At 36.8% G+C, this 21,612-nt stretch overlaps 3 protein-coding genes across 3 annotated transcripts; all 3 read right to left on the bottom strand.

The window, feature by feature from the left end:
- Positions 1-2,071: 2,071 nt before the first annotated feature.
- LOC121172241 (olfactory receptor 5W2-like) lies at positions 2,072-3,007 on the bottom strand. The gene has a single exon (XM_041004094.1). It carries the CDS (start codon positions 2,999-3,001, stop codon positions 2,072-2,074), a length of 930 nt encoding a protein of 309 aa, XP_040860028.1. The 5' UTR covers positions 3,002-3,007.
- Positions 3,008-3,300: 293 nt separating this feature from the next.
- Positions 3,301-12,109, bottom strand: LOC121172240 (olfactory receptor 10AG1-like). Its single transcript, XM_041004093.1, has 3 exons — positions 11,183-12,109; positions 9,175-9,230; positions 3,301-3,364 (listed from the first exon to the last, which is right to left on the bottom strand). Exons 1-3 carry the CDS (start codon positions 12,107-12,109, stop codon positions 3,301-3,303), a joined length of 1,047 nt encoding a protein of 348 aa, XP_040860027.1.
- Positions 12,110-18,293: 6,184 nt separating this feature from the next.
- Positions 18,294-19,226, bottom strand: LOC121172239 (olfactory receptor 5W2-like). Its single transcript, XM_041004092.1, has one exon. It carries the CDS (start codon positions 19,224-19,226, stop codon positions 18,294-18,296), a length of 933 nt encoding a protein of 310 aa, XP_040860026.1.
- Positions 19,227-21,612: the final 2,386 nt, after the last annotated feature.

Here is a 21,612-nt window from a genome sequence, read left to right as displayed (position 1 = left end):
ACAACACAAGCAGGGAGCTGAATGGGAAGCAGGGCTGCTGGGATTAGAACCAGCATGGAAATGGGATCTCAGCATGTGCAAGGTGAGGACTTTAGCTGCTTCACCACAGTGCCAGGTCCCCCACTTGATTCTTTATGCCCTAAATGTTTAACTTTCTCTTCAAAGGCTTTTCCCTGTCTTCATAGAATCATTAACCTCTAGCCTGTGCTTCAAGAATATGTTCCTTTTACTACTATTCCTAGTAGTTCTACTAATTGCTTTTTAAATTTATATTTACATGATAGAAGCAGATTTTCCATATTTCCAAGGTATACTGTTAGGAACATAAAAATGTTTTCCACCTTCCCTTGTCTGCCTTTCTTACTTTTAATTTTCTTTTGCAATGATGCATATTCAATGTTATAATCACAAACTTAATGATCCACTAAGCAAAGTTGTATCCTGAAACCTCGCAAAATCTCTTATAAACTCAGAAAGTAATCGTAAAAATTAAACAATAAACAAAATTAGTGTTTAAAAGCTCCATAATATGAAGACCTTTTTTTAAAATGAGATGAATCATGGCACAGCTTACCAATAAAAGGGAAGAGGTCAAAGTAAATAAAACTTAAAATGAAAAAGTATACGTTTCAGTGAATATCATCGAAATTAAGCAACCACCAAGTATCACCATAGAGACCTTGAGGAAAACAAATTAGAAAATGCAGAAGTGATGGACAGATTTCTGGACATATTCTGTTTACCAACATAGCAAGTTGAAGACATAAAAAAACCCAAACAGAGTTGCAATAAAACAGAAATTAACTCAGTATTAAATGTCCTACCACAAGGAAATTTCCAAGACCACTGCTGAACTCCTCCAAGTTTTAAAGAAGACTTAAAAATCGAATGATTCTTAAACTACTAAAAAATAAAAAACCAGAAGCCAGAAAATTTTGTCAAAATTCTTCTGAGTGCAGCAGCACTTTATTTCCAAAGAACAATACACTAGTACTCTTGATGAAAACAAGATGTAAAAATATCAGCAAAATACTATGCAGTTAAATTCAACAACAGACCATAAAAATCGTCCAACCTACTCAGGTTGGACTTGTCCCAGGGATGCAGATAAGGTGCCACATATGCAAATCAATAGACATGCTACAAAACATTAAATATTTAAGGAAAAAAACCCTATATGATTCACTAACTGGTTGCAGAGAAAGTATTTGATAGAATTCAACATCATTATACCATCAATAGTTTGAGCATATTGGCCATACTAGAAACACAGCTTAGCACAGTAGGATCAATATATGTGAAACTCCAGTCCAGTAAGGGGGGAACCTGGAAGCTAACATAGGGAACCAGAAAAAGTTGCCAACGTTCATCATTACCACTCAGTATATTTCATGAAGTTTTAATCAGAGCCATTAGACAAGAAAAGGAAACTCAATGTCTGTAAGTAGGAAAGGAAGGAGTCAAATTAACCTTGTTAACTGATGGTATGTACCTGAATGTAAGGGAGCCAAAGGAATACACTGAGACACCTTTGGGCCTCTACTTATTTTTTAGTTGAAGCTAATATTTGTGATGTGAAAAAATTATTTCCTGACTCTATTCTAGAAGTAAACATTTGAGTTGAAATTAAAATAATTTTTTAAATGTCATAGAATTGCTTAGCTTTTTATGAATTCTGTTATATATTTCTTAAACAAGGAATATAGTTTCAAATGCATGATACAACTCACTACCAAAATTCTAGGAAATTTTCCATGGAATGCAAAACATATTGAAGTATACAATGGGCATATTGAATAAGCTTTCATTCTTATAAGAAATTAGTAGATGAAATAATGATTGAAAAGATTTACAAATCAAGCCAAATTTTTCGAAAATAGCCCATTATTTCAACTGAAGATTCACAGTGAAATATTTCTGAAGCTCAGTAATAGTAATGCACCATTTAATATAGCCTAATATGATATACATTATTTATACATATGTTATATTTTAATATATAATTTGAAAGAACAAACATGGTATAAATTTGTGTGTATATGCATATTTATATAAAAGCTACCTATTGACCTTAACAAATATGTTTTTTCAGCTTTTCCAGGGCTTGTTTCACATCCTTGTTCCGAAGGCTGTAGATCAGAGGGTTCAGCATGGGGATCACTAGGGTGTAAAACAGTGACGTCATCTTGTCTTGATCTAGAGAGTAGGAAGAACTTGGTCTGAAGTACATGAAGAGCATAGTTCCCTGGAAAATGGCAACTGCAGTTAAGTGGGAGGTGCAGGTGGAGAAAGCTTTGAGCCTTCCCTCAGTAGAGGGCATCTTTAGGACTGATAAGATGATGTAACAGTAAGAGACAAGAACTCCTGAGATAGTACTCAGTTCAATGAATCCAAACACAGTGAAGATCACCAACTCATTGACCTGAGTATCTGAGCATGATAGCAACAGCAGAGGAGGGACATCACAGAAGAAGTGATTGATCTCATTAGAGCCACAGAAACACAAGCGAAATGTCAACGTGGTGTGTAGCAATGCGTCTGTCACTCCCACCAGGTAAACCCCAGCCATGAGCAGGGAACACACCTTGTTGGACATGTTGACTGTGTAGAGCAAGGGGTTGCTGATGGCCTGGTACCTATCAAAGGCCATCACTGCCAGCAGTAGACACTCTGAATCAACAAAGATACAGAAGATTAAGAACTGCAGAGCACAGCCATAGAAGGGAATTGACTTGTGTGTAGCAAACATGTCCACGAGCATCTTGGGTCCAACTGCAGTGGAGTAGCAGAGGTCACAGAATGAGAGGTGACTGAGGAAAAAGTACATTGGGGTGTGCAGCCGGGGATCCAGTCTGATTAAAGTGATCATTCCGAGATTTGCCAGAAGGCTAGTGAGATAAACAAGTGCAAATGTGATGGACAGGGTCACCTTCATCCTAGGGTTTTTGGTAACTCCCAAGAGAAAGAATTCAGTAACTGAGGAGCAATTTTTCTTTTCCATTCTTCTTTGTTTCGTATCCTATGTTCTAACAAAAGGAATGTCAAGATTGTGATAGTTTGGATTTTTTTTAGGATTTATTTATTTTGATTGCAAAGTCAGACATGCAGAGTGGAGGAGAGACAGAGAGGAAGATCTTCTGCTGAATGATTCACTCCCCAAGTGACTGCAACATTCGGTGCTGTGACGTTCCAAAGCCAGGGCCAGGAACATGTTACATGATTGTTTTGGTATCTTTTGTTGCTTGAATTTGGTTTGTTGAAAATGAAGCATGTTTTGTTGAACTAACCTATCTTTTTTCCTCACTGGTTTGTCACATTACTACTTCTCTGACATTTTATTCCAGAGAGAAGTTCAACCGAAAAGCTAAAGAGAAGCAAGAAGAAGTCTAAATCACAATGCATGCATTTGCGTTGTTGCTAACTCTTAAATGGACATTTTCAGCAATATGAAAATAGGTGGAACTAGTAAATGTTCCTGTAACACAGGCTTTTATTTTCTGCATGTGTACATTTATAAAGGGCTGTGAAATTACAGTAGGTGTATTTACCTGCTGAGAAGGGAAAATTGGAATCTGAGTGATGGTCTGATTGCTATTTCTTTGACATTTTGATGTGCTATACATGCCATCTGGACTTTGATTTATAAATGTTGGTATTTGTAATAGAGTTTTTCCATTTTTTATTACACTAGCAAGCATTTTAAATATAGATGCACGATATTAGAGTGATTTTTAAAAATCATGATTTACTTATGAAACTTCAATAAATTATCAATAAATAAAATTCATGTTATCCTTATTTAATAAGTACAAAATGGCATAATAAAAATTGGCCCAATTATGAGAAGAATTTATCAGTCATCATTGGGTTGTTGTGATTATATGTTGAGCAAGCAAATATGAAGTTGTTCATTGCTAAATTCTGCTGTAACCTTAGTCAGCTTCCAAAACGCTGTATGCTTTTATAAGTTTCTTCCACTTGTCTGTCTTGCATAGCTTTGATGTCTTCTATATTTTGATTATGAGTAAACAGTCATTGGAACAATAACTGGACTCTGGATCCTGTTCTAGCTGAACCAAATCAATATTTTAGATGAACATATCTTACATTCTGTCAAGGTCTAAAAGTGGAATTAAAGGCAGAAGAATAGAAGCATAATTAGTGTGTAAGTCTCAAAAATCTTTGCTTATACAAATGTGTGTCGCTGTGGACATATTTTAAAATGATTATTTTATTCTTTGTACTAAAAGAACAGAAGACATTTTAAGAATACACATAAGAGATTGAAAATGATACCTAACATCTGACTGCCTTCTTTAGCACATGCTAGTATTCTCGTTTTTCTGTTATATCTATGTTCATTTCTACAGCCTGGCACCAGTCCTGACTCGAGCTTTGGGAGTAAATCATGCTATGGAATATATTATCTCTCTGTTTTTGTTTCATCACTCCCTCTCGCTCAGCTTTTTGAGTACACTAATATTTTAAAAGAAATATGCTATTCAGTTTCAAGTAATTAAAATGGATAGTTTCAATGAGTTTTGTAGTCTCTTGGTTTGGCATACTTTTGTGGAAAAATACTAAAAACATTATAAATATAATTAAAACCATTAAAAAAACACATTGTTACCTTATGAAGAATTGCTGATTTCTTTACTGGACGCAGTGCAGCCCTACACTCTCAGTTGTTCAGCACTGTCCTAGGTAATATAACTGCTTCTCTGAGTGGTCCCTAGGTGTTTAACAATTAGTCCTCAAGGGATAAGTCACACATACAATTCCGTGTTTTAAAATTGGTATGTCATGCAGACAGGGTTCTTGGGACAAAATACAATAATGCAGTCTTTCTACCTAACTTTAAAGGAAATATTAGACTTAATTTGCAAGAGAGAGATGACTACAGTCAAGAACTAGTCATTATTTCCAGTTCATCATACCATTTGGCATTCAGATTTCACCAGAATTACATTCAGTGCCATGCTTGCAGTATATAAGTTGTTTTGTTTGTTTGTTTTTTTCCCTCTGTGCCCTCATCCTCATCCAGCTTTTTCCAATAAACTAAATCCAATCCAATGACTTATCTAAACCTGGAACTACATTAGTATTGTGATCACTTTTTGTGATTTAAACACCTAACTTCAAAGGGTGAGATCCAATTAGATCATCCAAATTTCAGATATACAGAGAGGAAGAGAGATAGAGAGGAATATCTTGTGTCCCTTGATTCACTCCCCAATGGCTGCAATGGCCGAGCTGAGCCAATGCAAAGCCAGGATCCAGGAGCTTCTTCCGGGCCTCCCTTGGAGGCGCAGGGTCCCAAAGCATTGGGCTCTCCTTGTCTGCTTTCCCAGGGCATAAGGAGGGAGCTGCATGGGAAGTGGGGCTGCTGGCATATAGTTGCTTGCAATATTTCCTAATAATGCTATGTATGTCTGAGGTATCTGTTATATTTCCTTTTCCTTTTTCATCTCTATTCCTATTAATTCTTATTGATTCTTATCTCCTCTCCTTTTTTTTTTTTTTTTGATTACTTGGAGTAGAGGGGGATCTGTTTTGTTGATTTTCTTGAGCCAGAAGTAGATTCTCCCCAGGCTTAATGCATGTGTAAATCATTATTATCCCCAGGCATTTTGCCATAACACCTAAAATGTTATCTGATGTGCCCTTCTGGTGCTAGTGCTGCACAGGGATGTAAACTCTCCACTACTGTACCCATCATCAAGGGCTCCACTGCTGTTTATGGTCATGATTCAATTAAATTTCAGCTAGACCTGCCATTTCATGGATTGACTCCTCTGATCCCAGTGACCTCCTGTTTCCCACCTGGCTCCCAGAGAAGCTCTCTGTTGGTTGCTCGGGTGTCTGCAGCAGCGCCCCTCTGCTTTCTCTTCTGCTTCTCTGTCCATGGGTCTCCTGATGTCTCTGCAGTTGATCTGCTTACTCCTCTTACCTGCAATTATGCCCTCTCTGCTTCTCCATGAATCCTTCTCCATGCAGTTAACGTACCCAAAACCCTATACTTCCATCTTGCCATATCATCTCATGTCTAATTCTTTATTTAGTGGAATGTTAAGCCTGTGATTATAAAGATGATTTGTAGTATGTCATTGTGAAAAATAAAAAAAAAATTAAAAGGGGGAAGGAAATGAGGCTGGTAGCATGGGGGGAAGTAATGAAGTATTAATACACCCTTAAATGTGTGTATATAAAACATGAATTTTTTCTGGTATGAAAAACAACATAAGAGAGTTGGAATTGAGGATGGAATATGATTGAGAGAATCATTCAACAGTTAATGATGAAGTCAGACCTTAAAATATCATAGACTTGAGGAATACCTAATCTATAGATTGGGTCATGGTGGCACCCTAACAGAATAGGTACCATAGCTTCATATCAGTACATCAGTTTCTCCTTTTATTTCCCCTTCCCTTTTCTCTTGACTGTAATATACTGAAATAATATTGTGATGGGAAATACTATTTATGACATCAAATTTAATCTTTTTATATTAACAAATAATCATGATTCAAAGGGCAATAAAAAAATCTCAAATTTTTTTTCCAAATATAAACCCAGAAAGACACATGTCACCCTGTCCATGCCATTCCATATCCTGAATGGCTAAGACATTGCTGCTTCATTGTGTTGTGAATGCAGCTTTGCTAAGCATTGACAAAGAAATCATCACCAGCAATATTTCTGCCATAATCATAATCTTTACAGCTACTATTATCATTATCATGGCCTTTAATATGCATCACATGTCAAGTTCTTGAAATTTATAAAATGCTAAGTGCGATAGAATATCTATCTATCTATCTATCCAGTCACAATTTAATACACCTCAGATGCTAACAAAAAAAAAAAAAAAAAACTAGAAGGGAGACCTATTTGCCAAAAAATCACAAAAAAGAAGCATTTGGAGACCATTACGCTTGGTGAATTCAGAAACTCTGAAAAGTAAACGTCATATTTTCGCTGATTTGAGGCAACTAATATATACAGCACAAAAATATAATCTGTAAGAGTGAAATTTATATTTTGAAATTTGATTATTATTCACAAATCTTTTCTATAATATTTAGAAGTAGTACTTTCATTTTTATCAATCACATTATTGATTTGAAAGGCAGAATAACACAGAAGGAGATATACTTACAAACAAAACAGAGACAAAGAGTGATATGTGTGTGTGTTTGTGTATGTGCGTGCGTGTGTGTGTGTGTGAGAGAGAGAGATCCCCCAGCTACTAATTCACTCCCCAAATGATCAAGACTGGTCCAGAATAAAGCCAAGGGTTATTTCTTCTGAGTATCCCAGACACATGCAAGGGCCCAAAGACTGGGGCCATCTTCTGCTTTCCCAGGCACATTAAAAAAGAGGTTGTATTAGAATTGAAGCAAACACAACTCAAACTAGAACCCAAGTGTGTTGCCAGCACCACAAGCCATGGCTTGACCACTATGCTACAATGCTGGCCCTGGACAGAGCTTTTTCTACATATTACCTGTTTAGTGGAGATTACACTTGTGATTGTAAAGCGAACTGGGAATATATCATGGTAAAAATTAAAAGAAAAATAAGAATGTAACTAGGAGAGAGAGTAGGAGTGAAGGAAGGGAAAAGCATAATGTAGAAGCTATCATTATGCTATTAAGGCTGTATATATTAAATGCATGGAATTTATTCTCTATATAAATAAAAAGAATTTTAAAAATTTGAAATAAATTTAAAGAGCTGAGTTAATTGGTGGACAAGGGAGCTATTCACAAGCCAGGAACACCTGGGATTCTGAGTAACCTTGGAACACTAAGCAGCAGACTGATTGCTCCAGTGCTCTCTGTGCTTTGTGCCTCCCTCTGGTTACAAATAACAGAAGGGAGCGTGTGGGGTCTCAAAACTCTCCTTTCTTCTTGCTTTCTTTGAGTTACAGATAATGGACCAAAACATAACAAGACTCTCTGTTAATGTTTTTCTCTTATGTTTCTTAGTGTTTCTAACATAAGAAAAACTATTCTAAGAACTGCTAGCTTCACTTTAGGATTGATGAAAGTTTAGTGTGATACCTGGCTATATCTTGTTAAAGCACATCATCCTGGAAGTGTAGATGGCTGCAATGTAGATTAATCAAATAATTTCTCCATTCAGCACCTTTTTGTCGTCTGCTCCATTAACCCTGACAATAAATACACAGCAAATTGGATGATAGATGGTGTAACGAGTTGATGAAGGGTAAATATGATTAGGGCGAGAACAGGAGCTAACATTGTTTATGCACATGTGTATAATCACAGTAAAAACATCAGAATGAAGTGTTTGTGAGATGAATGTTTAAAATCTCTGAAAAAGAACTGTGAATTGATAGTCCAGTATCACAAACATGAACTTTCATAATTCTGTCAAGTGGTGGTTTTTTTCTTTGTTTAGTACACCAATTCAAACATTAAATAATTTCAAACAGTGTATAAAGGGACAAAGCATGAATGCTTGTAGAAATTAATGCATCTCTAATTATCATCTAATCCTATAAATAATTTCTAGCAGATTCTCTCAATTCAAATTTAAAGATACTTTCTTTAGATTTTAAAGTTATTATGTCCCATATTGACGTCAATCCGCCAATGCTTGATAATCAGGAACCAGTGTAATCCATGAAGTCATCATTTGGCTGTCTGTACAATATCTTAAAGCACACAGTCCTGTGGCCTTGGAAACTTTCAAAACTGCCTTTACCCTCAGGCCTCAATCTTGGTCTCAAACATTTATCCACTCCTGGACCATTGCCTGCACAGTTTGTTCTTGGACTCTGGCACCGGTAGTCTGTGAACTAAAGATTCCATGTCACACTGATGTATGTTTTTTTTTTAAAGATTTATTTTTATTATTTTTTCATTGGAAAGGCGGATATACAGAGAGGAGAGACAGAGAGTAAGATCTTCCGTCCGATGATTCACTCCCCAAGTGAGCGCAATGGGCCGATACTATGCCGATCCGAAGCCAGGAGCCTCTTCCGGGTCTCCCACGCGGGTGCAGGGTCCCAAAGCTTTGGGCCGTCCTCGACTGCTTTCCCAGGCCACAGGCAGGGAGCTGGAAGGGAAGCGGGGCTGCCGGGATTAGAACCGGCGCCCATATGGGATCCCGGGCGTGCTAGGCGAGGACTTAGCCACTTGCGCCACCGCGCCGGGCCCGACACTGATGTATGTTTTTACAAATTGCCTACAGATGATATTCATCTGCTGATTCACCTCCCAAATGCCCAAAATGGCCAGAGCTGGGGCACGTTTTGTGGCTCAAAAGGATCATACTCCAACTTGTGACACCAACATTCTGTCTGACCCCTAGTTCATGTCCCAGATGCTCCACTTTGACCCAACTCTGGCAGTGGCCTGGAATAGCAGCAGAGGACAAAACAAGTCTTTGGAACCCAGCACTGACTTAGGAGACCCAGAAGAGGCTCGAGGTTCCGAACACTGGATCGGGTTCACTATGGCCTTTGCAGCTATTTGGGGAGTGAATCAACTGGTCGAAGTCCTTCCTTCTCTGTCCTTCTCTCTGTAAGTCTGTCTTTCAACTAAGAATAAATAAATATTTAACAATCACAGCAAAAAAAGAAACGGAGTAACCAGGACACACACTATACTCATTTGGGGTATATGTATCACAAATAAAAGATTACTGTCTTATGTCACTGCGCCAGCCTTTATTATTTAAACTTTTTAAAAAATGAGAAGCAAATATATACACATATACACCGATTAAACAGAGAAATGGGAAGACAGAAAACAGGAGAGAGAGACAGGCAAGCAGACTCCCATCAGTTCTTTCACCATTGAAATGTCATCTTGACCAGTGATTGGCCAGGCATAACAGTTATCAGGCAAAATCTCACCAATGAGTGGGTATCATGGATCCAACTTCTTGAGTTTTTACCCAGTGTCTCCCTTAACTTGTCCTACATTAGCAGAAAGCTGAACTAAGTTTTGGAATTAAGACTGGAACTTAGACGCTCTGATAGAGATGCAGGTCCTCTAGCAGGCTTACCAAGGGTCAAATACTGATCCCATAAATACTTTGTCTTAGAAACCTGAATTGGCAGACCTGTTGTGATGACTCAATTGACTAATCCTCCTTTTCAAAGTGCTGAGATCTGATATGGAAACTGGTACATGTCCCAGCTGCTCCACTTCCCACCCAACTCCCTGCTTGCGGCCTGGGAAAGAGTGGAGGATGGCCGAAAGCCTTGGAGACTTGCAGCCATGCAGGAGACCTGGAAGAAGTTCCTGGTTTCTGGCATCAGATTTGCAAGCTCCAGCGATGGCTGCCATTTGTGGAGTGAATCAGCAGATGGAGGGTCTTTTCATCTAATTCTCCCATTCTCTGACAAATCTGCCTTTCTCTTAAAAATAAAATCAAATTTAAAAAAAGGAAAACCTGAGTTTCCATATGCAATAAAGATTAGTGTGTCATTAAAAAGGAATGAAGTAATTAACAGCAGATCATATTGGAGCCACAGTGGTAAAAAAAAAAAAAAAGAATTGTGCACAAATAAAACAAAAACAAAAAAACAAAAAAGAAAAAGAAAACAAATTGGGATTGGCCGAGTGTGGTGACATATAACGTGTTCTTACATGAAGTTATCAGAGTGGGAATGGTATCGAGACTTCCCACCATATAACTGGTTAAATAAACGCTCACTGATGCTTTCTGCTGCAGTAAAATTGAATTTTGCCCATATGGTGGGTGCCAACACTATATTAATTTGTTCCTTGCTTTACTTGGTAACTCAACAAGCATTCCTTATTAACCTACATTGGCACCTCCAAACATAAAGAGATCAAAGACAAATTCCAAGAAGCACACATGTGGAGTGTTAAAAAAATAATTAAGTGAAGAACCATTTTGTCTTTGAATTTCCCTCACAGTTTTTGTATGGGGCATATACTGTATATTGCACATTTAGTTCTGCGAAAAAAATATTAGGTCTGGAACATTAAAAAGCACATGGATTGTTTTGTATATGTCCAAAATTTCAAAGCAATGTTTAAAAATTCAACAATTGGAAGTGATTTATTTCTCAAAGAGGGAATGTACACATTTAAAATGCTTCTAATATAAAACAAGTAACAAGCAACTCAAAGGTCTACAAGTATATTCACTGTGTCCTTCTTCCAAGAAACATTTTTCTTAGTGCCGCAATGACATCCTTATTCCTAAGGCTGTATATCATGGGATTGAACATTGGAGTCACAATAGTGTATAAGACAGAGAGTAGTTTGTCAACTCCTGCAGAATGATTAGATTTTGGCCTCAGGTAGGTGATGGTAGCAGAGCCAAAGAATAAAACCACCACCAGCAGGTGGGAAGAACACGTGGAGAAGGCCTTAGCTCTCCCTTTGGCTGTTGGCAGCCTCAGGATGGTACAGATGATTTTGCTGTAAGAAGCAAGTATGAACATAAAAGGAACTGCAACAACCAACATAACTACTACACACAAAGAAACCTCATGCACAAAAGTGTCACTGCAGGCTAGCTTGAGAATGGCGGGTATGTCACAGAAGAAGTGGTCAATGCGGTTGGAATTACAGAAAGGCAGAGAGAATATTTGCCAAGTTTGTCCTATCTGGACTGGGATTCCGGTGACCCAGGAGCCCAGGGCCAGCTGAACACACATCTTGTGGTTCATGACCACCGGGTAGTGCAGAGGGCTACAAATGGCCACATAGCGGTCATAGGACATCACAGCCAGGAGGAAACACTCGGCAGTTCCCAGTGTAAGGAAGAAGCACATTTGGGTGGCACAGTCCAGCAGAGAAATGCTTCTATCCTGAGTCCAGAGGTTGAATAGCATCCTAGGGAGAATAACAGATACATAAAAGACTTCCAATGAAGAGAAGTTTGCCAGGAAAAAATACATGGGTTTCTGCAATGAAGACTCAAGCCTGGTTATTATGATGATGAGGCTATTTCCAACCAGGATAGTCAAGTAGATGATGGAGAACAATGCAGAGAGTAACCCTTGAAGGCTTGGAAGGTCAGAAAATCCCAGGAGGACAAATTGCATCACTGCAGTAAAATTGGCTTCTGTATTTTCATCTTTGTGTTTCATCTGTAGAAACAATTGAATCGGAAGTACAAATTACGTTCCTGTTCTTTGACTTTTTTTTGTTTAGTCTTAACAAAGATGATGTACCTCATTTCTCCACCTTTTAAAATAAGAATGTATAGCTTTCTAATTTTCTAAGAAGTGCAATTTCCTTCGTAACATTTTTTCATTTCTAATTGTATCTATATAAAAATGTAATATATTTTTCTTCTAAGAGTTCTGTTTTGTTTCCAATGATGAAATGTGTTATTTACAGTTCTATTCATGTAAATATCAAAATCTCAAAATCTGAACCCCTGCCCAAATTAGTAATGATCCTTAAAGTTTTTGTGCTTTTTTCACCTAATTTCTGAGATGTGTTTTAGTTATTATCAATTCATGTTTAAACATTCACTCTGCAAATGGATAGCTGCACTATCTGAAGCCAGGAGCCAGGAGCTGATTCCAGGTCTCCCACACGGGTAGAGGGTCCCAAGACTTTGGGCCATCCTGGACTGCCTTTCCAGGCTACAAGCAAGGAGCTGGATAGGAAGTGGTGCCATTGGTATTAGAACAGGTGCCGATATGGGATCCTGCACAAGGTGAGGACTTTAGCTGCTAGGCTACTGTGCCAGGCTTGTTGCTTTATATGTTAAAACTAGACTTCCGCTTCTATGTAGCATTTATAAAGTCAGCAGTCATAATGTGTATTTATAGTATATAATGATGAGAAAGCAAACATCGAACCCCTCTTCCTCTTCAGGAATGCTCAAGAGCTAGGAGCCACTTGGATTTGAATTCTATGCTTGAGAAAGCAGTTCTTCCTAGAATGCACACATGTGAAGACTCATATTGTGTAGGGGATATCCACACCAAGTGGTGGCTGATATTTTACCACATACATGTCCTGAGTAGTTATTATTATTCTATTTTTCTATTATTTATTCAGTCATTTCCCACATGTTACTTTGTGCATGTGTGCTTGCTAATGTGTTAGAACATAAATTGATCTTGATAGTTTAAATATGTTGTTTCTATGCATTGTATAATACGTTTTTTCCTACAAGATTGATCAAGCACTTGAATAAATTACACGTCAGTTTAGTTCTTTCTTGGAATGAATGGCTATTTGCATCTAGCCTGTGTTGTACATCAAGTATGCTCTCTGCCTGGATGTGTGGGTGGATTGGAACATGTGCTTCTGTTTGTGGGACTGGTGTAGGAGAGTGGGGTCTTCAGGGATGCTGATGTTGTCAATCACGCATGCTAAAGTACAGTTCCCCCTTATTATGCAATAAATGGCTTTGATTTATGTGTTAAATCATTTAGATTAACTCAGTATAAGGAGAAGATACTTCCATAAACATATTTTAGGAGTGTTCAATGTGGACGTTGTCTTGAATTTCAGCTTTACATGTTATACATGAATGGGACAGTAGCAAGAGCCTGTGCAGACCCTGGGTGTCTTGAGGATTTTATATGAGAAAATGAAAGCTAAATATAAACACACAATTAACTTGCTCAATATTCCAGATGAAAAATTGAGTTATTTAGGATATTAACCAGTCCCCCGCAATTATAAGCTTTTCATATGGGATTGTAACTGCAGTTTTTAAACTTCCCTGTGTCTCTATGATCATAAAACCAAACAATAAACAGTAGTCAATAATGACCTTACCAATATAAGTGAATATGCCATCAGATCTATGCCTCTGTTTTCAGTTTATTATTGTAGTAAATGTTACTGTTATTTTATTTATCTAATATTCTATTTCATTTACTCTAGAACTAATACATAGAGTGCATAGCAAAGAAGAAAGTGGTTTGCTACTAACAGGGTTGGATATAAATGCTTTTCAATAATGTGAATATATTGTCAGTTTTATTGCACAAACTGGAATTCTATGAGATACTATTCCTAGACTTAATGCATATAAAATGTGTAAAGGTGAACATAATACATATTAATCACTAAATAAATGTTAAAATTAAAACTAATAAGAGTGATGATAGCATTCAATGCATAGGCTCATTATTTGAAGAAAATACTTTTTCTTTTGGTGTCATTTAATTTTATTAAGGCATCAAAATTACAGGAGCTATCTGAATCAACAGTTTTGCAATTGAAATAATAATTTCATATTAATTTTAGAAAACTTTGTGTAGGTAAGCATTCCTTGCTTGCAAGCCTTTAGTAATGAGTTCATAAGTCCATATTGGACAAATGGGTTTATCCTTACCTGTTATGCCTGAGGGTAAATATAATACTTACCTTCATTGACTAAAAAAAAAAGAAAAGTGAGCAAGATATTTTGTATTAGACAATATACTATACTTTCATGTAGCCAGTGTATTTTTACATGACTGTCTTCTCTCACATATTCTATTGTAAGCACCAGTAATTGCCTACATATATATATATTTTTGGCCCCGGGGATCAAATCCCTTCCCATGTAATCTACTAATTGAGCTAAGCCACTCTACCTGCCATTCAAAGAGTTTGGTATAACAAACAAATATACTGAGTCTACAACTCCTTTGTAGTCACAACCCTTATTCCCTTTTTTATGACACTTAGAAATATAAGCATTCAACATGCCAGAAAAAGAAACTACATCCTGGTTATAATAAATACTGGTATTTCTTTAAAATTGTATCATACAGGATCTTAAGTTAGATAAACACTTATTTCTCTCTCACAGACCATTCAGATGTAAGAGTTGTAGAACTGCATGAAATTTAGCTCATCTTCAACACTAATCTAAAATCTCCAAGACTGGTAAGAGGCTTACTTAGGTTAATTTAGCTTTCCCCCTTTTTTTGACAGCCGTAATTTCTTTTATTCATATTTGATAACTAAGCGTTCATTGTAGCCATTATAAAATATAGAATAGATGTCTGTCACGCCTGTATAATACATACTGACACACATGGAGAGTACAACTGAAAATACTTATTCTATTAATAGAAAAGAATAAATGTATTGGTCCAGGATGATGATTCTGTGGGTAAAGCCTTGTCTTGTATGTCTCAGGATCCCATTTGGGCTCTGGTTCAAGTCCTGGTCGCTACAATTCTCATCCATCTCCCTGCTTGTTTCCTGGTAAAGCAGTAGAGGATGGCTCAAGCTCTGGGACCCTGAACCTGCGCAGGAGACCCAGAAGCTTCTAGCTTCTGCCTTTGGCTCCTGGTTTCAGTTTAATTCAGCTCCAGCCATTGCGGTCTTCTGGGGAGGAAGGAAGATACTTCTCTTTGCAAAACCTCCTTCCCCCTGTAAATCTTACTTTTTCATGAAACTAAAATATTCTTAAGAAAATAAGTATATGTGAGAGTATTTCTAGAAATTGTTGAATAAGTGAATATTAGAAGAGCTATGCTTACATGTTCAAAATTGTAACTTTCCCTAGTATAGGTTCACTCATTGATTTGGCTTTAAAGCATTGTGTGATTTTTCTCACGTTAGGTTTTAGCCATTTTAATGTGTAACATTATCTCATTTGGAATTAAATTCACTGGTTAATATTGATGAGCATTTTGTGTGTAATTATTTGTGTTTTCTACATCCCACTGAGGGAAGTATTGTAGTCTTTTGTAAATTTATTACTTTTTCTTCTATGACTATGTTTTCAAAATTTCCAGCACATTCCTACAGAGTTACTAAATTTGCAGCAAAACTCAGAGGCATAGTGCAATTTTTTGTGTTTATTTTTCAGTGAGTATCTAGGATGCATATAATTATCTATGCCTATTTTGCCCTCTTAAACATTAATTTAAGCACAATTTTACTTAAGCCATGATTTAGCGGGAAGATGAAGCATACACGTACAACTCTTCCATAAACATAAAAAGTGTTTATTCTATAGCTCAATATTTACAAAAGTAGTCATTTTCTTAATTTTAGATACCATGGCAGTCAGAAAGATCATCTAAATCATTTTTTAAAAGATTCATATCATAGTTGAATGTAAGATTTACAAAGACAGGGAGAGAGAGGATGCTGTGGGCATCCTCTGCTACATTCCCAGGCATGGTATCAGAGAACTAGATTGAAAGTGGAACAGCAGTAACGCAAAACGGCACCATCCATACATGGGATGTGGCTACTACACGCTACACCACGATGAAAACCCAAATCATTTTCATCTAAGGCACAAACTCAGTCCTGATCATTAGTTGCTGTAGAAATATGTGTTCATTTGATCAAATTGAAAAACCTGAACATGGTTAACACTGGAATACAAAGGTGGTATACTGGAGGACAGTTGTATTGTAGAATTGCAGGGTGTAGAGACAGTAAAAATCAACCCCCCACAGAATTTAGGCATACTGGCTAAAAGCTTTCTGTGTTGGTTGTATTCTAATTGCTATTTTGTAATTTGTCAAACAAAAAAAAAAGGCACACTTGAGTGGATATATTTCTGCTTTCGTTAAATGTCTCCCATTGGTTGACACTGCAAGATAGCATACAGTACATGCCCTTATCGAGTGTATGACTCATCATGAAATGAATTGTGATTAAACCAAATGTGAACTTGAAGACAAGAATAAATATGATGTGTTTGGCATGTAGCTGCCCATGAGCTTAGAAGGCCTGACGATGTCTTTCCTTTTCTGGAACGTCACCTGGGAGTTGAGCTTCCTGTCTGTCAGATGTGTGGTTCCTATTGGTTTCCTTTCTTTATTGTTATTTTCCACTTGATTTCTAGTGGGATGGAGATTTCATCAAGGTAATATCACAGAAATTAGTAATTTGAAATGATTTTATATTATTCAGTTTTAAGGGAAATTCTTAATAGAGAAAATTACACACGTATATTTATTATCTAAGGTATGATGTGCGTATATGCATTGCATAACCTCCAGTCAGGATAAATAAATCTTTCACCTGCAAGATAACTGGCATTAATTTTTAAATCTTTATTACTAATTTTTTATGATGAAAAATATCCAACATATTTACTAATTTAACAGATAAATATTCAGTAAATTAGTATTAACTTCAATTACATTAAAGTGAAATGGAATGCAGAGGTTTTTATTCCAATCTAGCCACATCTAGGTAGTTATTAATCAACCCTTCCTCATATCCTCCCTTTTCCTACCTCCTCATGTCACTCACATAATGACTTTGCATATTATGTGCGATGTGGATGACATGATTTCATTTTTTTTAAGACAGAGTACTATTTGGGCCCGGCGAGGGTGGCACAGTGGTTAAGGTCCTCGCCTTACACGCCAGGATCCCATGTGGGCGCCGGTTCTAATCCCGGCAGCCCCGCTTCCCATCCAGCTCCCTCCCTTGTCCCGGAAAAGCAGTCAAGGACGGCCCAAAGCTTTGGCCTTTGCGCTTACTTGGGGAGTGAATCATCGGACAGGAGATCCTTCTCTCTGTATATCTGCCTTTCCGATAAAAATAAAATAAATCTTAAAAAAAAGACACAGTACTATTTGACTATATATATAGACCCATTTTCTTTATTTTTTCAGCAATGTATAGCAACTTAAATTGTTTCCATTTTTAGGTATTGTGAATAGTGCATCAGCAAATACTGGAGTCTGACTTCTCTATGAGAGATTAAATTGTATGACATGTATATGCTATATATAATAGGGTTGCTGGATCATATGGCATGTATTTATTTATATCGGAAAGGCAGATCAGATTTATGCAGAGGACAGACAGAGAGAGAGAGAAAGAGAGAGAGTGAGAAAGAGAAAGGTGTATCGTCTGCTTGGTTGACTGGCCAAATGGCAGCAAATAACTTATATCCCTGTTTTCTTTTAAGTATTGTAAATCTCTTAGAAATAATGAATTATTTTCATTATTTGATCTGAGCCATTTAGGAAATATGTAACAATGATTAAAATTACTCAGTTTCATTCTGAGAATGTCATAAGATACAAAGCAACAAAGGTATCCCAACATGCAATTGTTGATTACTAAATTTAAGTACAATAGAAATAATGACAGTGAAAAAAATAAAACTTGCAATACTTAATAGTTAGGATGTCTTCCATATTGAATGCTCCTGACACTAAGGAGTTATACTTCAGCATGAAATGTTTCAGAAATGTAGTATTTAGTAAACATGTCAAGTAAATTTTCCACTTTATTAAACTGCCTGTTATAATTTAATTTTTCTCCAACATGCAATATAAATTTCACAAATCAATCACTATGAATATGCATGTGTATTTATGTAAGTTTTTAAGAACAGATTTTATATTTTAGTTTTACTAAAGCTTCTTTCACATCCTTGTTCCGAAGGCTGTAAATCAGAGGGTTCAGCATGGGGATCACTAGGGTGTAAAACAGTGACGTCATCTTGTCTTGATCTAGAGAGTAGGAAGAACTTGGTCTGAAGTACATGAAGAGCATAGTTCCCTGGAAAATGGCAACTGCAGTTAAGTGGGAGGTGCAGGTGGAGAAAGCTTTGAGCCTTCCCTCAGCAGAGGGCATCTTTAAGACTGATAAGATGATGTAACAGTAAGAGACAAGAACTCCTGAGACAGTACTCAGTTCAATGAATCCAAACACAGTGAATAATGCCAGCTCATTGAGTTGTATGTCAGAACAAGACAGAATGAACAGAGGGGGCAAGTCACAGAAGAAGTGATTGATCTCATTAGAGCCACAGAAACACAAGCGAAATGTCAATGTTGTGTGTATCAATGCGTCTGTCACTCCCACCAGGTAAACCCCAGCCATGAGCAGGGAACACACCTTGTTGGACATGTTGACTGTGTAGAGCAAGGGGTTGCTGATGGCCTGGTACCTATCAAAGGCCATTACCGCCAGCAGCAGACACTCTGAGTCTGCAAAGATACAGAAGATCAGGAATTGCAGAGCACAGCCATAGAAGGGAATTGACTTGTGTGTTGCAAACATGTCCACGAGCATCTTGGGTCCAACTGCAGTGGAATAGCAGAGGTCACAGAATGAGAGGTGACTGAGGAAAAAGTACATTGGGGTGTGCAGCCGGGGATCCAGTCTGATTAAAGTGATCATTCCGAGATTTGCCAGGAAATTTATGAGATAGACTAGCAGAAACATGGTGAAAAGTGTTATCTTTGATTCATTGTTGGTAGTGATTCCCAAAAATATGAATTTAGTCAAGGAGGAGCAGTTTCCTCTCTGCATTCTTTCTTCTTATTTCTTGTTTAACTTCTAAACAATTGATAAAGCAGTGACAGACAGATAGTTAATTTCCATGCATTTACAAAATATCAGTAAGAAAAACACCGCATGTGCCTGCAATATTGATTTTAAGCTACAGCAAAAATATTCTGTCATGTCTTACTCTGTAGCTGTCAGCGTAGTTGATAATTGCAAAAAGGAAACCCAATGAGACTGCTAATTGGAATCTTTGAAATCTAGATGTCATTCATTAATTGTGAGTCTCTATGAAAGCCTTCATTTCTCTTTGCTTTACATCTTATATCTGAAAGAGAATAACTCGTATTATCAGCGTATTGCCATTTCACTAATCACCAAACACTATGCAAGAAAAACACAAACTATTAGTCACAGAAAATATTTGATATGTTTGCAGTAGTTAAATTAACAAGAAAATAGCTATGTCATTAGTTTATTCAGATTTAAATAATATTGTACTATGAAAGTTGTACTGCACTCTAAATGTGTTGAGAAAAATGTACAAAATGCAAAATAGTACAGGAAAATTATTGTATTTGTGTTCCCAGTCAATGGTGTTTACATTATTACATGGCATATGAACTAAGTGCCATAATCCTCTTGCACAAATATGTAATGTATTTAACAGTGTTTATTGCCACTTCTCAGGGATCTGATTTCCTAGCATGAAGTCTCCTGAAAAGCCAAAAGGAAGTGTTCACCCTAGACCCACCTCAATTTAATATATACTTGGCTTTTCACAAAGGGTATTTATTGAGAGGCACAGAAACAGAAAGAGACCGAGAAGATAAGCCAAGAAGCTGTCAGCTAGGAGTTCACTTCCTGAATGCCTGCACTAGAGCTGTGGCTGGATTGAGAATAGAGCCAGGCTCTGGCAAGTCAGTCCAGGTCTCCTGAGTAGGTGGCAGAAGACCAAGAATCCGGTACATTGCTTAGACAATTGATTTTTTTTTTCTTGGCTACCACGTAGCTGTATGTGTGATACGTGTTTGCAAGTGTCAATGACAATTTTTGGTTGATAACTGGAATGCTGGTGATGAATATTTGCTGAATTTTGAGGCCTAAGTGAAGTATGGAGTGTGGGTCATGTGGATTTAAATTTTTCACATGTTCTTCTTTGTAATATGATACTTCAGTTATATATAAATTAACACAAATACCCCCTTTAGTTCACAGCATGCTGCCTCAATAAGAAAAACAAAGGAAGAAAAAAATCCTCCTGAGTCTAGATTAAAATAATTAAAATGTACTATTGTGGTCACTAATAATTTCAGTTAGATGTGTTTAGTTATGGCATCAAAATAGTATTTGTATGCAACATCTTCAAACTATACTATAAAAGGATAAATTTATAAATTACTCATGTTTTTTAAAAAGTGGTGTATTTGAAATCCTATATTTTTATAATTGAAACTCAGGAACTTACCTGATATGAGCAGGTTAGTTTGTACTTGCATTCAAGTTAGAAGACAGTGTATTTTACTGAGTAGCATTCAGGATTTAAATATCAGAAGCTATTTCCCTCAGGCGTTATGTTTTACAATAGTATCATTAATTATCTCTGCTTCTGTATTTTCCCTTGTGACTGTATCAGAACTTCATTGCAAAGTTAGGACTTTAACTCTTCGTTGTGGCTATGCCATTGATCTATGTCATGGTGACTTAGCCCTAACTACTTCCAAAAGAATTTACACCATCACATGCCCATTAGCAATGTCCATCACTGCTCTCTATTTAAATTCTGGGAAAGGATAGTGAGTGTTTTTGCACTCACACTTTTAAAAGCACTCTTAAACATGTCAAAATGAGAACCAATAAGCTTGTTATATCTAAGCACTTAGTCTATTTATTTATTTATTTATTTAATATCTGAAGCAAAAGAGTTCCATACATCCATTTTTTCCTTTGATTTTTTTTTTTAATTTCTATGAGCTTTTTATAAGAGAATGAGTTCCTGTATTGTTGAAGATTTAATTTCCTGGCACCCCTTCCTGCCTGTAACCTACACATTTTGCGGGGTCTGGGTTAAACCAAGAAAAATATCGTGCAACTTACTTGTCCAAAATAGCCTACTCTAGCAAAAATGCAGCACAGTTGCTTGGTACAAACTTCTGTTCACAAAGTCTGAATTGAAATTTGACTTGTCTCGAGTTGCCAAAGAATATGCTGCAATATCTTATATACTTATAAACTTACAGCATATTGGTATCTGTTCTCAGTATGGAACTATTGGTTGAGAAGGGATTTAACTAATAAGAGATAGATAGACAGACTGACCAACCGACCAACCAACGATCATGGTTTCATGCCAGCTTGTGTTTATAATTACACTCAAGACCTAAACATGTGTCCTGACATTACTGTTTCTTTC

The sequence above is a fragment of the Ochotona curzoniae genome, unplaced genomic scaffold (assembly GCF_017591425.1).
Source record: "Ochotona curzoniae isolate NIBS_2020 unplaced genomic scaffold, NIBS_Ocur_1.0 scaffold_3171, whole genome shotgun sequence".
Lineage (NCBI taxonomy): Eukaryota > Metazoa > Chordata > Mammalia > Lagomorpha > Ochotonidae > Ochotona > Ochotona curzoniae.
Note: the sequence above shows the minus strand (reverse complement) of the source record. Positions and strands in the feature narration are given on the sequence as shown.